General features: G+C 39.3%; 1 protein-coding gene across 1 annotated transcript; it reads right to left on the bottom strand.

Moving 5' to 3' along the window:
- Positions 1-5,469: 5,469 nt before the first annotated feature.
- On the bottom strand, positions 5,470-13,194 carry LOC121904146 (tumor necrosis factor ligand superfamily member 15-like). The gene is made up of 4 exons (XM_042421705.1): positions 11,587-13,194; positions 8,246-8,276; positions 7,500-7,562; positions 5,470-6,162 (listed from the first exon to the last, which is right to left on the bottom strand). The coding sequence occupies exons 1-4, from the start codon at positions 11,854-11,856 to the stop codon at positions 5,714-5,716; spliced, it is 813 nt and encodes a 270-aa protein (XP_042277639.1). The 5' UTR covers positions 11,857-13,194; the 3' UTR covers positions 5,470-5,713.
- Positions 13,195-13,734: the final 540 nt, after the last annotated feature.

Genomic DNA, 13,734 nt, shown 5'->3' with positions numbered 1-13,734 from the left:
TGAGTGCACACATTTTGGTTAACATTCTGTCATTAACATTTCTTGCTTGCGTTAAATTATGTTCTACATTTTTGTTTTTCATGGATCCAGCGATTCCTTCCTTGGCCATAAGAAGCAGCGTCAGTAAAGATGGCCTCTCAGGCAGGAAGAGGCCAACTGGATGTGCCCGAGGGAGTCTGCCTTTCGGGATCCAGTTAACCTGAATTATTTTGGGACTTTAAGTTTAGTTGTTTTTTCTTGGTTTGGTAGTTAGTTTGGTTGTAAATAGTTTTGTGATTTAAATCTTTGCTGTATTAAAATTAATTTGTGATGTAGAGTTAATTGTTTATTCTTGAGCCTTACTTCTTGGTCTCTCACACACACTAACACACGACCTGAAATCGATCATCATCTACATTTCTCTGGACCTTGTAAAGATACAAATGCAGCCTGTAGTTATTTGGTAAGTACCCCAAACCTTAAAAAAGGAACTATGTAATTAGCTATCCTCTTTTTGTGTAATTTTCTGTACCCCTCCAATTGTGATAAGTAGTCTATGGCAATTTTATAATAAATCACAGCAGATTTATAAAGTGCAAGAGAACTCATTACCACATCTCCCCCCAAACTTCCAGCTTTGTTGCTTATACTGTAGCCTGTAATAACAGAATAGGTACCCAGTAGATAAAGATACTACTACTACTACTTTAAGAATTTGTTTCCTTGTACCTACATGTATGTATCTGTACATGCAGAACTGGTACAAAAAAACAATCACACTGTAAACTGGGAATAATTACACTTAATGTTGTGGATCGTAATCTAAAGCATTTCCGAAAGAGCACTTGATACAGAAATGTGGCAACGAGCTGTACAGATGAAAGACTGTTTTCAACTGTTAGTCAGAGAAAAACTGGCATCAGGGCATTAGTAATGACCTACAGACTGAACTCTTTGTTCCTGCTCTCCTTTGAAAGAGAGCTGACTGTTGAGGTTTTGGTTGAGGTTACAACTGGATTGTATCCTGATGTTGCTGTGTCTGCTGTGTGCTGCTGTGTATGGTTTATGTGGCTGCTGTGACAGGCTATGTTAAGGTGTCATTATTAACGTTACTGAGCATGTTGGTGCAGGTGTAACTCTATCAATACGCTTGATTAAAGGTAGAGTCAGTCATTCTGGAGAAAGACTGTTGATATTTAAACTAAACACCCAAACAAATACAACCCTCCCTTCGTGCTCCTTCAGAAGCTTTGCCCCTCAAATTCATGGACGCACATTGCCATGGCAACGGCCAAAAGAGAAATATGCTGGAATCCAGAGCAATACATCAGCTGTAAAGTCACTTCTGTTCCTTTCACACATTGTCATGAGCGGAAAAAAAAAATTGTCCCATGTGAACACAACAGTCCATCCACACTGTCCGCCTCTCTGCTGTCGGCCTCCCCACTTCTCACTCGACCTGCGTTCAGCGTCTCTGTCCACAGAAGCAGGCATCTGTCAGCTGCAGCTCCTGGAGAGCTGAGAGGACGGTAGCTGGACACACTGCCTTCACCTGGCTGACTGACGGCAGACACTTACTGAACCAAAATAGTTTGCACGTCGGCTTCACAGGAAGAAATCGTCAGTGTTTGTATTTATTGATTCATTGATACGGTTAATAAATTGAAAACACGTAGGCTATACAGCGGCTCAGATTACGCTTCACTAAATGCAACAGAAACAGACTCAGATTCAGTGTGGATGAAGACATTTAATAAAATGGAAGTATGTCTGGCTTTTTATGTGTATTGGCCACAGCTTCTGTCTCTCCAGTTTACAAGCCACCGCCCGCCACACAATAAATGCTTTGTCTCCCATTTACAGAGCCTAGCAGATAGCTAGCAGATGGTGAGGTGAATTTCACAAAAAGTGTATTGAACAATCTTTCTCAAGAATCACTGACACTACCGTTAATGATGCAGTTGCATCTGTCAGCTGTGTATGTGTGCGTGTGAATATGTGGATGTTAATGTGATGCTATTAATGTTTGTCTTGGTGCCGGTAACATTACCTCTGATGATGTAGGAGGCTTGTATGATTAAACTGTGGTACATTCAAACAAGTATAGATATAAGATTTTCTCAGGAATCCCACACTGATTTTTCTGCCTATACTATTGTCAAGATTGTTTTTGTAAAAAAGCAAAGTTAGGTGGAGCGAGAAAAATTCCCGCACATGATTCACATGCGTGACTCATGACTCACTGATGTAAATGCCTTCAGGAAACCAAAAAACAAGATAATTACGGCCGTAACGAGGTTGGTGCCCAACAACTATAGAAAATGTTACGCAACATTAGATGACTCTGAGCAATATAAATCCCCCCTCTGTGAACTAACAATGGGTTTATCAGGACAGGGGATGAACGATAATCGAAATAGTGAAACTGTCATTTTCCTGTTCCCATTAGCGGTTTGGTTTTCAGGAATCCAAAATGACAAAATGAGTACTAATGTGAGAAACATTTGGCATGAGTTAGGAAAAGAATGAAAGCATCACATTTTTACTGCACAAACAAAGGGCTCAGTGTTTTCAGTGTTCATTTGATTTTTTTTTTTTAATAACATTTCCTTTAGAAACATCATGCACAACATACACATGTGCAAACATAAAAATTCACAAATTATATGATCATGTATTTCAAAGTAGGAAAAATTCCCAATTGTATAGCACCACAGTACAGAGTGCCCAGCAAGCAATGAATTAAATAAATAAAAAAAACACATCTTTAACCTTGTTAATATATAAGCATACTTGCACCTTGTAACAAAACATATTAAAGAGAAACCCCTCTCCATACCTTTTTATTAGCTTACAGTGAGCCCGATGGTGAAAAAAGTCAAATTCAATATACAGCCATGGTACAATGATTATACCCAACCCAACAGAGATGCTTAACATCAGTCCTCTTGTCCCAAATATTAAGGGCACTGCTAAGAACCTGGAGTTATCTTCAACAGTGAGCTGAGCTTTGAACAAAACAAAGAAATTGGTACAATCATGTTCCTACCAGCTCAGGAATATTTCCAAGATTAGAACAATGTTATCTGAAAATCGCTCATGCTTTTATTTCTTCACACCTTGTTTACCTGCTGTTTTGCTGTTCTTGTGTTCTTCTTTTTATATTTGTGACTGACAGAACTGAACATACTGTGGTACAGTAGAGGCGTTCCCCACATTGTATGTACTATTCTATTTTACATTTCTACCTTTCTTTCTGTCTTCCAGTAATTCTGCACTGTTGTTTACTACTCTTCAAACCTTCCTTATCAAAGCCACCAAGCTGGCTATGGCAATGCATTGTAAGGCATGTACTTGGCCTGGTGCTACTGTACTGCTGTCTGTTGTCCTACAATATAGATTACATTAAGATAGAGACAATTTACATGGTACTACAGTAAGAAAGTAACATACCACCAGACCTCTCTTAATACTAATACTAGTGTTATACCAAAAATTACGATTCTTAAGATTCTACAGCTTTATGGAAAAAAACAAAAAAACAATGTAGTAGTTCTCTGTGGATTTTCTGCTATTTCCTTTTTCTCTAACCCTCTCCTTGACTTGTACTTTCCCACGTTACAAAACTTGCTCATACACTTGACTCTATCTGGCCGGCCAGCTATGTTTCTGGCCATGTTCCTCAAGTCAAGTCAATTTTTATGTAATTGTTTGCCTCAGGGGGCTTTACAATCTGCACAGAAACACAACATCCTCTCCTTAGACTTTCAATTTGAATGAAGAAAAACTGCCTGATATGATTTCAACCTTGTCATTCTATTTGCGGATTTGTCCATCTCCTATTTTCCCGGACCTATGCTTAATCAAGATGCTTCAGGTCTGTGGAATCTAATGCCCAAAGGTCTTCTCTTGCTAACTTGTTAAATGTTTCCAATTGTTCCTCCTTACTGAAGTGACCATTATTGACTTGTTTTTAATCTTAGTGAAGGTTTTTCCACAGGGTTTAACAGACTGACCACCTGGTTACGTGACCTGGTGTAAACTGTGTAAATAAGATTTACGGGTTGGCCAAATAAAGATCATCATTATTTCCAGTGCAGCTACCAAATTATTATCCTACATGAGACCTGGGGCCAGATGCATAAACGATGCCTATGCACAAAAACCAGAATGTATGGTGAGAATGTGTGCACCTCGCGTTCTTCAGACCAGCGTACATGATTTTCTAAATTGATCTGAGGGTGATGTGATGAGATGAAATAAGGTGAGAGATGCAATCTTTTAGTAAAACATTGTTTAGGTTGAGAATCAGCTGCACTGATTGTGGGATTTGTAAAATGCCAATTAAAAACGCATTTACAAACATAATATTGATCATCTTTGTGTGATTGATTTCATCATTCTTTTTATTTACATAGGAGTCAACATTTTATGTATTTATTTGCTCTTAATATGATGTTTATCCTTAGTTGTGTCACACCTTGTACAAACTAATCATCAATTGAGATATCACTGCTGGCGATGGTTTACAGTCCATGAAATGAATTAATGATATGGACGCTATTAAGAGCCTCACAGTCATGTGTAATCACAGCTGTTCTAGCTATTGAACCTTGCAGGTGCAACACAATCTGTGAAACTGCACGTTCTCTTTCCTGTTTGTCTGATTGGCAGCTGTATAGACTGGTGGAGTAGGCGGCCAACTGATATGAAGCGGGTTCAGGGTGTGTTTTCATCCATTTATGGCTCATTATGGGAGTAGAGATTAGGCTTGTGCGCATGCACCCATTTCCACAATGACTGAGATTTATAGAACAGAACCATGTGTACACACCGCTTTATAAATCTGATAAAAAAGAACGTGTGTGCATATGTCTGGCTTTGTGCTTAAACACAGCTTTAGTCGTGATGAATTGTTATGTTTTTGGTGACCTTTTGAACTTTAAACTACAGTAAAAAACACTACGCACTTGTTAAGAAGAAGTATTAACATCTAATAGGCAAATTCCAATGACTTCTGACTGAGCACTGAAAAATGTGCACTACTATTTCAAGGGAACAAGGTGGTGTCTTCAAAATGCTTACTGTGTCTGACTAACAGTACAAATCACAAACATATTTAATTAACTGATAATGATAGAGCTTGTGGTTACTTCCCATTAAAGGGGAGTTTTTCCTTACATCTGTTGCCAAGCGCTGCTCACGGAGGAATTGTTGGGTCTCAGTACGGTCCAGACTTGCTCTATGTGAAAAGTGCCCTGAGATGCCTTTTGTTGTGATTCGGCGCTATATAAATATAATTGAAAATTTACAATGCCTATTATGGATTAATATGTCCATTATTTCTCAATGAACTGATTAGTCATTTGGACTTTAAAATGTCAGAAAATTGAGAAAAATGTTGATCACAGGTTCTCAAAGCCCAAGATGCAACCTAAAATCTCATGTTTTGTCCCAACCAAAGATATTCTGTTTACTATTATAGAGGACTAAAGAAAGCAGAAAATATTACTGTTAAGAAGCTGGAACCAGAGAATTTTGATTTTCATTGCAGCTCTAGTTGAATCACTGTTCAGGGAGCAGTTATTAATGAGTTAAAAATAATGCAGCTTATAACTTGAACGAGATAAAGCAAACCTGCAGTACAGTAAATACTACTAACTTCTTAATGTTGCAAATTCATCAGTGAGTTTACACTTTTCATAAGCAGTAATAGTAAAAGGAAAGCATATAACTACACTGGTGTCTTCCCTAAAATTCTCATGGAGTGCTGAAGTTCAACACCAAAGAATGTCAATTCTTCCCTCTTGACAATAAGTTCAGGGTGTGATATTGTCACGCATAGTTTGCTGTTTTCTGGCAGGTCAAACAAGCCGGCTGTATAGAGTGATTTACTCCAGTTATTCATGCTACAATTCACTGTGTCGAATGATGACAGGAGATCTGTGTCCTTAGGGTAAGCTTCCCGGAAAACTGAGACCTTGGTGGAGAGTCTTATCTCATCTTGTCCATGACATTTGTTGGGATCACTCTCGTAGGTGATCTGCAGGAAAACTTTGTACTTGCCATGTCTGGGCACCACAAGGTTTCCATTGGAGTAGTTGAAACCTCTGTCACAGTAGGCATTTCCTAAAGTACTCTGCCACTGAAGACATTTCCCAACAGTGAAATTGTCATTGGGAGCTATGGATGAGAACAGAAAGGCAGAAAATTAGGTTGTGTTTTTTTTTTTGTTTTTTTTTTTCTCACATTTAAGCTCTACAGTAAACAATCAATCTGAGAGGAGGACCTGATCTGAGACACCTGTTGATGTGGTCTTTGACTCAAATGCAAAGCAACACACATTCTTGATATTGGTGAGCCTCTATATTACACTGACAAATGCTGAAAATCAGTTGGATCACAACTGTCTAGACTAGTGATTTTCTATATTTGTCAATCAAAAACCAAAGTATAAAGTGGATCATATGCTATGGCCTTAGCAGTCACCAGATCTCAACCCAACTGAATACCTGTGGGAGATTTTGGAGCGACGTGTTAGACGGTGCTCTCCACCACCATCATCTAAAATACTGAATGAGGGAACATCTTTTGAAAAAAAGTTGTTCATCCCTCCATTAGAGTGGAGGATCTATGACAAGGACCACTGGTGCTGTTCTGGAGGCTCCTGGAAGCAACAAATAACTAACTACTCTTTAATTTGTCACCCATCTGACAGATCCACAATTCTGTCTCCATTTTTATACCCTAAATACACACAGGGTAAATAACTGTCCCAGTTCTGTTCTTCTTTTTTCATTATTATTTTTTCCTTTCTTCCTACAGTTCTACTGTTCTAACTACTCCTTTACTGTCATTTATCCTGGTTAGAAAACAACTGTATATATATATAAAGGGGGAACATGTAAGGAAAAACAAAACAGAATGTGCCTACCAACTACAGTTAACAGCGTAGACACAACCTTTGTTCCTATGTCCACTTTTTTTTGACTATGCTGACCATTTGCTGATCACTGTTATAATCTGTCTGTTGTGTTTTCAATACACATTGCAAATGTATTAAAGTAATAGTGAGAAGTGTTGCTGTTTGATCAGTTGTCTCTCAATGTGAGATGATTTACAACTGTTATGCTTGTTCCACTGCATTTTCCATGGGAATATTTTTAAGTCTTTGTGGCACCAGGAAAAAGAATCCATGCTGTCAGTATTAAACTGATACAGTCTATATATTGTATTATCATACAGGTAAAAATATATCGCAATTTATAGGTTCATATAATTTGTGTTATGTAACATCATCAACATATACAGACAACTAAAGAATGTCGAAAACGGGTTCCTACTGATGTTTCCTACACAACTGTTATTCAGTTTTTTCTTCTTCTTACAAAGAGCTTTGCAGTCAACATAGGGCGCACATTTTTTTAATTTGCCATCTCCACTTTGAAACAAACCTAAGTGCCTTTCCTAGAAACTAAATTTCTAATACTGAAAGCCTTGCACTATAAACTATGTCTTACCTGTCAGCATGGCGCTTGGATACATGTCTGCTATTTCATGTTGCTGCTGTTTGCTGCTGATGACTGCAAGAGAGATTCAAAAAGTGTCTTTTTACATGCTCATTTTCTCTTTACTTTCCAGAAATGAAGTTTATAGACTTATAAACAAAGTTTATAAACAAAGTTTATAAGTCCCATTTCCCATTTCCATAAAACAGGGAATTTAAACACACCACATCCATTCCTCTCCCCTTTGTCTCAGCTTGCCACCCTCCCACCCGACCCCTCCGCTAACTTTTCTCTCTTCTCTGCTTGAACACAGGAACAGGGGGCTTCGTATAGATGCCAGACCATCGAGACAGCACCCCCGCCCTGAGTCTCGACCCCCTTGTTCCCACTTACCTCCCTGATGTCGACGCCTCTCCTTCTTACATCTATCACTCTCCTATCCACTCCCTCCTTCTCCTCTTTCCCGCCTGCTCTTCTTTCTCCCCATCCCTTGACCCTCATTCCCTCGACACTTACCCCCTCATCCGCATCCCATGACCTCGACCCTCACCCCCTCATCCTCACATCCCCGACCCTCTCCCCTCCCCCATCCATCCTTCCCTTTCCAATCATCCCTCTAACTATCCTTCCTCCGTTTCACCCTGCTTTTCCACCACCCTCCCAATAAACCATTAAATCTATATTCTAGAAGGAGTGGTCTTGGTTAGTGAAATCAGCAAAGTTTTTAATCTCACTAGATTATTGAACAAGATATTTACCAGAGGAATTTGTTTCCCGATGCATCATGAGCTGTAAGGAAACAAATACAGTCTTAGCAACAAACAGTAATGATACAAGAAATGAAAAGAGCAGGTTTGTAGCTTATTGGTCCAGTGAGGAAGGATATTAAGGATTTATATTTTTAAACTAGTAGACACAGCTTGTCTTGGAGTGTGGAAGGAAGCATTAGGTTACACATCACGGCGTGCTGCCTGCTGGAATGTCATAGGAGGAGGAAGAAAAAAAAAGTGTCTTGGGTCTTGTCACTTAGCAATGAACCTAACTTAAATGACGGCATCGTCCTGTCCTGTCTCTGTCAATCACCAAATATATGTAGAAATGTTGCAACTTAGTAATAGCAAGTAGATTTAAACTTTCCTTTTTGATAAAGCTTATAGTTAGGACCAGCCCAGGCTCGCCTCGGACCAGCCCCTAGTTATGCTGCTATAGGCCTGGACTGCCAGGGGACTTCCCATGATACACTGAGCTCCTCTCTCCTCCTCCCCCTTTCCATCTGTACGTATTCACATACCATTAACACATGTTACTAACTTGGCTTCTTCCTTGGAGTTTTGTGTTTTCTCATCTCGCTCTGTGGTTGTGGACCGCCTGCTGCCCTGTGGTCCAACTTTACACCCACTGCTACCAATATTATTGTTAGTCATGTTTCTATTATTATTATTATTATTATTGGTATTGTTATTATTGTTGTTACTGTGCTTCTCTGTGTCTCTCTTTCTCGATCAACCCAAACGGTGGAGGCAGATGGGTCTGTTAATTAAAGAGTACGGTCTAGTCCTGCTCTGTATGAAAAGATCCCTGAGATAACTTCTGTTGTGATTTGGCGCTATTTAAATAAAGTTGATATGACTATGTAGTGGTGTTTTCTGTGTGCTGTCAATTCATTAAAATGAAAAAGTATTTTTTTGGAAACATGCAAACACTTAAAAAGCAGTGAAGGTGAAGAGGCCAAATTTGGAAACAAAACTAGAGTGGGTTGTTAGCAAAGAAAAAAAACCAATGACATCACATACAGTGACACTGTACATTTATGTGTGTATCTGTAAGCTTAGTTTTGTAAACTTATACATTTATGTTTGGGGGAGGGACAGTTGTAACACTTTATTTCAATTTACCCAGTAAATAAAAAAACATGTACACTGGAATACCCAATGTGCTATATTATAAACTGCAATGTGTCAACTACTGAAACAATGTATTTAAGTGGTTTTATGAAATATGTACAGGTTGCAAAATGGATTTAAATACAGTCAATCCACTGTTATAACTGTTCCAGTGTACAGGGATGGTTGTTACACATGCAAGGGACGGTTGTAACATGTTTAAAATATACATAATTAATCAATCAAATGAAAAAGATTTTTGTCAAATTTGTGTTTTTCGACAAACAGCAGACAGGTTGTCAAAAAACTAAATTTTATTGAAGCTTGAGGCTTGGAACCCTGGCACTCCAGCCTCGGCCTCTTCTTGTGAAACAGTACAGGATCACATGCTGTAAAAAAATATGGACGTAGTCACCGTGACGTCACCCATTGGTTTGTGAACTGCTGTTTCGAAGCCTTGAGTTTAGCGATTTCACCATCGCCATCTTGGATTTGACTGTTGCCATGTTTGATTTTTGGAGCCAGAAGTGACCATATTTGGACGACACGGTGGAACTGACCATAGCGCTAGCTGCTAGCTTGGTTAGCATGGCGCATTTATAATCTATGATTTACAGTGATAATGCTGATACTAATTTCCGCTAGCATACAGGCCTAAAACCATTAAAAAAAAATGTACTCACTTGAAAAACTGAACACCTGCCTCCTTAGAGGGTCTTTTATCACAGCCAAATGCTGAACAAGACTTTTTAGGCTACCAAAATGTTACAATTAACCTTCATGAACTGAAAACACACTGTGAAATAATAGCAGCTATACCTATACTCTGTGAATCTGGGGTTATGCCATGGTTACCATACATAATCAATGTTGTCGCTGTAGTAGCGACTTGTCAATCACAATGCAGCCATGTAGACCATAGTTTATAAAATGAACATCATGATGTATTGAGAAAGACTTGATACAAGTGATTGAACCATAAACTCAATAGGAAAGTGTTTACTGAGGTAATAAATCAAGTGAGAAGTAGGGTCATTTTCTCATAGACTTCCATACAATCTCACTTCTTTTTGGAGCCAGTGGAGTCGCCCCCCAATGGCCATTAGAAAGAATGCAGGTTTAAGGCACTTCCGCATTGGTTTCACTTTCCAGACTGGGAGTGTGTATTCCTCTTTCTGATATTTGGCATGCTATGAGCAAACATGTGTTTCCATTGACTATTAGCATGAGACTGATTATCATTAGCTTAGCTTGTGATCTAGTTCATGTAGACCTTTGGGTTTTTAAAATATAAATGAAAGTGCTTGGTTCAGGGATGCTTGTAACAAGGCGTTAAGGAGTTACAATTGTAATTTCTATTTTTAGCTTACAAAACAGTGATTCTAATAATACTTAGATCCTAGACATTTGATCCCAGGACAGTATTCACAAAATACAGAACACCTCAAAATAATAACACTTTTGCCAGTAAATTTCTTTGGGAGTTTCAAGTGTGGCTCCTTTTTTCATAAGAAGACAATCTAACTAAGCATGTGCAGAGCGAGTGTAATCACTCTGGCTTGTTTCTGATTGGAGGTCTGGTCTCCCCTACCTGTAACCTTAGTTTTGTAAACTTGTACGTTTATGATTGTTTTGTCAACGTATACATTCATGTCTGTATCTGTAAGCTTAGTTTTGTAGACTTGCACATGCAAACTCCGTTTTGCAAGTTGGTGCATTCAGACAGGCTTGCAAGCTCACTCTCACAAGCTGTGCGTTAAATATACTGACCACTGAATGCACAAGTTTACAAAACGGATATAGCCTAGATACAAAACCCTGTTTTCAAGGACACCCTTTTGATATAATATTCCACACATAGCAGTCCATTTGTTGTTCTAGCTGCATGTTGTTAAATTTGTGTTGTTAAGCAAGAATGAGCTTAATGCGCGTGCGGTGTCAAAATGAGCAATAACACTAGTTTAGGAAATATGGATTACTTCGGTGCAATTCTCACCTAACTTTCGCAAACACTGTAATAGGAAATAAACTGTAATCCATTTAGATAATTTATAGAACAGTAAAATACGTTATATTCTCTTGGTTGCAGCAAATTCAAAGACATCGTTTAATAAACTGGTTATTTTAACTAGACGGCACATTGACCGTAGCTACTTTTCGAAACAGTGATATTTTGGCAACCCTTCAGCAACATCAGTGAGTTTGCCTGCTGTTACCTGGCTGTCCGGTGTGTCAGGAGCGCTCCTTCCAAGCAGCAGCGCGAGAAGTAAAGCCAGTGCCACTGAAATCACCAGAAGAAGCGCCACCGCTAAAAAATGGGCCATTCGCGTAAGTCGCTTTTCTCTCCGGTGAAGAAGGCGAATCAAAGAATTTTGCCGATGTAATCTACCCTCCTCTCCACAGCAGCAGGGGCACTCGCTGTCCTCCTCCATGCCGCTGGTTTCCCATGAGCAGACCGGCCGCCGGTTCCCATTCAGCATCTCCATTTCTCAGTGTGGTGTCGCCCACGTTAAAAAGCACATGACTGGTAGCGACTGTCTATTTAACCGAGTTTCACTGAGTGTCAAGACTAAAACACTTCCTCTTTCAGAGGTTAGGTCTCCGTAGACTACACACGTTTCATCTCCTGCCATAAATTGGCCAATACCGGATGGACAACCAGCCCACGGACGACTTTATGGGAGAAGTTTTCACATTCCCATTTCACAACACGGCCTTAACATACAGTACCGTGCAAAGATTTTAGGCACTTTAGACGTTTAGATTCTCCATCATGCAGCACCATCAGGTCCCAATGCGTTACGCAGCCAGAGTCATAAAAAACTATAAAGAACGAGGAGTCCTGCAACAGATGGTTTTGCTCCTACAGAGCCCTGATCCTAATTTCATGGAGTCTGTCTTGGATCACATGAAGAGACAGAAGCAGCTGAGATGCCTAAATCCACAGAACTGTGGCAACTTGTTCAAGATGCCGGGTACAACCGACCTGCCAAGAACCGAGAACTGCTTCTAGTTTAAAGGCAAGGCTGCTCACACCAAATACTGGTTTCATTTAGGTTTCTTCTCTTTACTCAACTTGGTTCACTGATAAATAAAAACTACTCATGGCATTATTTTTTAAAGCATCCTCACTTTAGCTTTAGCGCCTAATGAAGAGAATACTTAGCCAGTCTCCAATCAGTCTCCTTGGAGTGATCTGTCTCTTCTTGGAAATCTACTTGTGATTCACGAGGCCTGTCTGGACAAGCACCATCCCTGTTGAAGTGTGAATGTTGCATTGTAGTTTCAGTAAAAGTAGTCAATAAAAAACACAACTGCCGATTTAATTTGATTGAAGCCTGATCCAGACTGCAAAGACAGCCAAGCAATTGTCACCATAATAAATGCATAGTAGCAGCAAGTCAGAGCTTTAAGCAGTGTGACACATTTTCACAAAATCTCCAAAGAACATTATTATCAAATGGTCACTGGCCATAAAGACCATTATCTACAATAATTAATTATAAGGAGAATTTAATAACCTCTTCTTCCTCATTGGAAAGATACATCATAGTCTCCTCTGCGACTGTGGTTTGATTCCTGACACATTGCACAAAATGTACAATGAGCAAACAATGTGCCGGTGTTAGTCAAGTAAGTTGCTAGGTAATTCTTTGGAAACACTGAAATTCTAACAACATGAGTAGAGATTATTCCTCCCGTCAGCAGTTTAATTGAATATTAAAAAGCGTGAATGTGCAGTTTGTCACTTTCCTCTGCAGTGAAAGCAGTGAAAGAGGTTTTTCTCGCTGTAATCTTTCCTCCTGTTTATACTGGCTATTAGAAGATCCCCTTCAAATGTGCTTTCAATGGAAGTGATGGAGGCCAAAATCCACAGTGTGTGTAGACAGTCATTTAAAAGTTGATGTGAAGCTTATATGAGGCTTCAGCAGTCTGAGCTAGTCATATCAAGTGGATATCTGACACATTTACAGTCTTTTTAGCATCAAATTCCCTCTTTGTGTTTCCCTGTTGAGCTGTGGTGGAAGTATAGTAACAAAAAGAGGGACTTTGACACTAAAAAGACTGTAACGTTGGGAGATATCTACTTGATTTGACTCATTTGGACGCTGAAGTTTCATATTAGCTTCAGATAAACTTTGAAATACATTTTTGCACAGAAGGAGGACTGTGAATTTTGTCCCCCATCACTTCCATTGTAAGGTCATTATGAAGGAATCTTCTAATGATTACAGCAAGAAAAACAGGTTTCACTACAAGCACCTACACCTACCTACAAGCCAAATAAGGCAATTTACACATGCGGAAACCTTCAGTGCACATACACTGAGAATGCCCTTTTCAGCAAAGGAGATATCTAGTGT

This window comes from Thunnus maccoyii, chromosome 9 (genome assembly GCF_910596095.1).
Source record: "Thunnus maccoyii chromosome 9, fThuMac1.1, whole genome shotgun sequence".
NCBI lineage: Eukaryota > Metazoa > Chordata > Actinopteri > Scombriformes > Scombridae > Thunnus > Thunnus maccoyii.
Note: the sequence above shows the minus strand (reverse complement) of the source record. Positions and strands in the feature narration are given on the sequence as shown.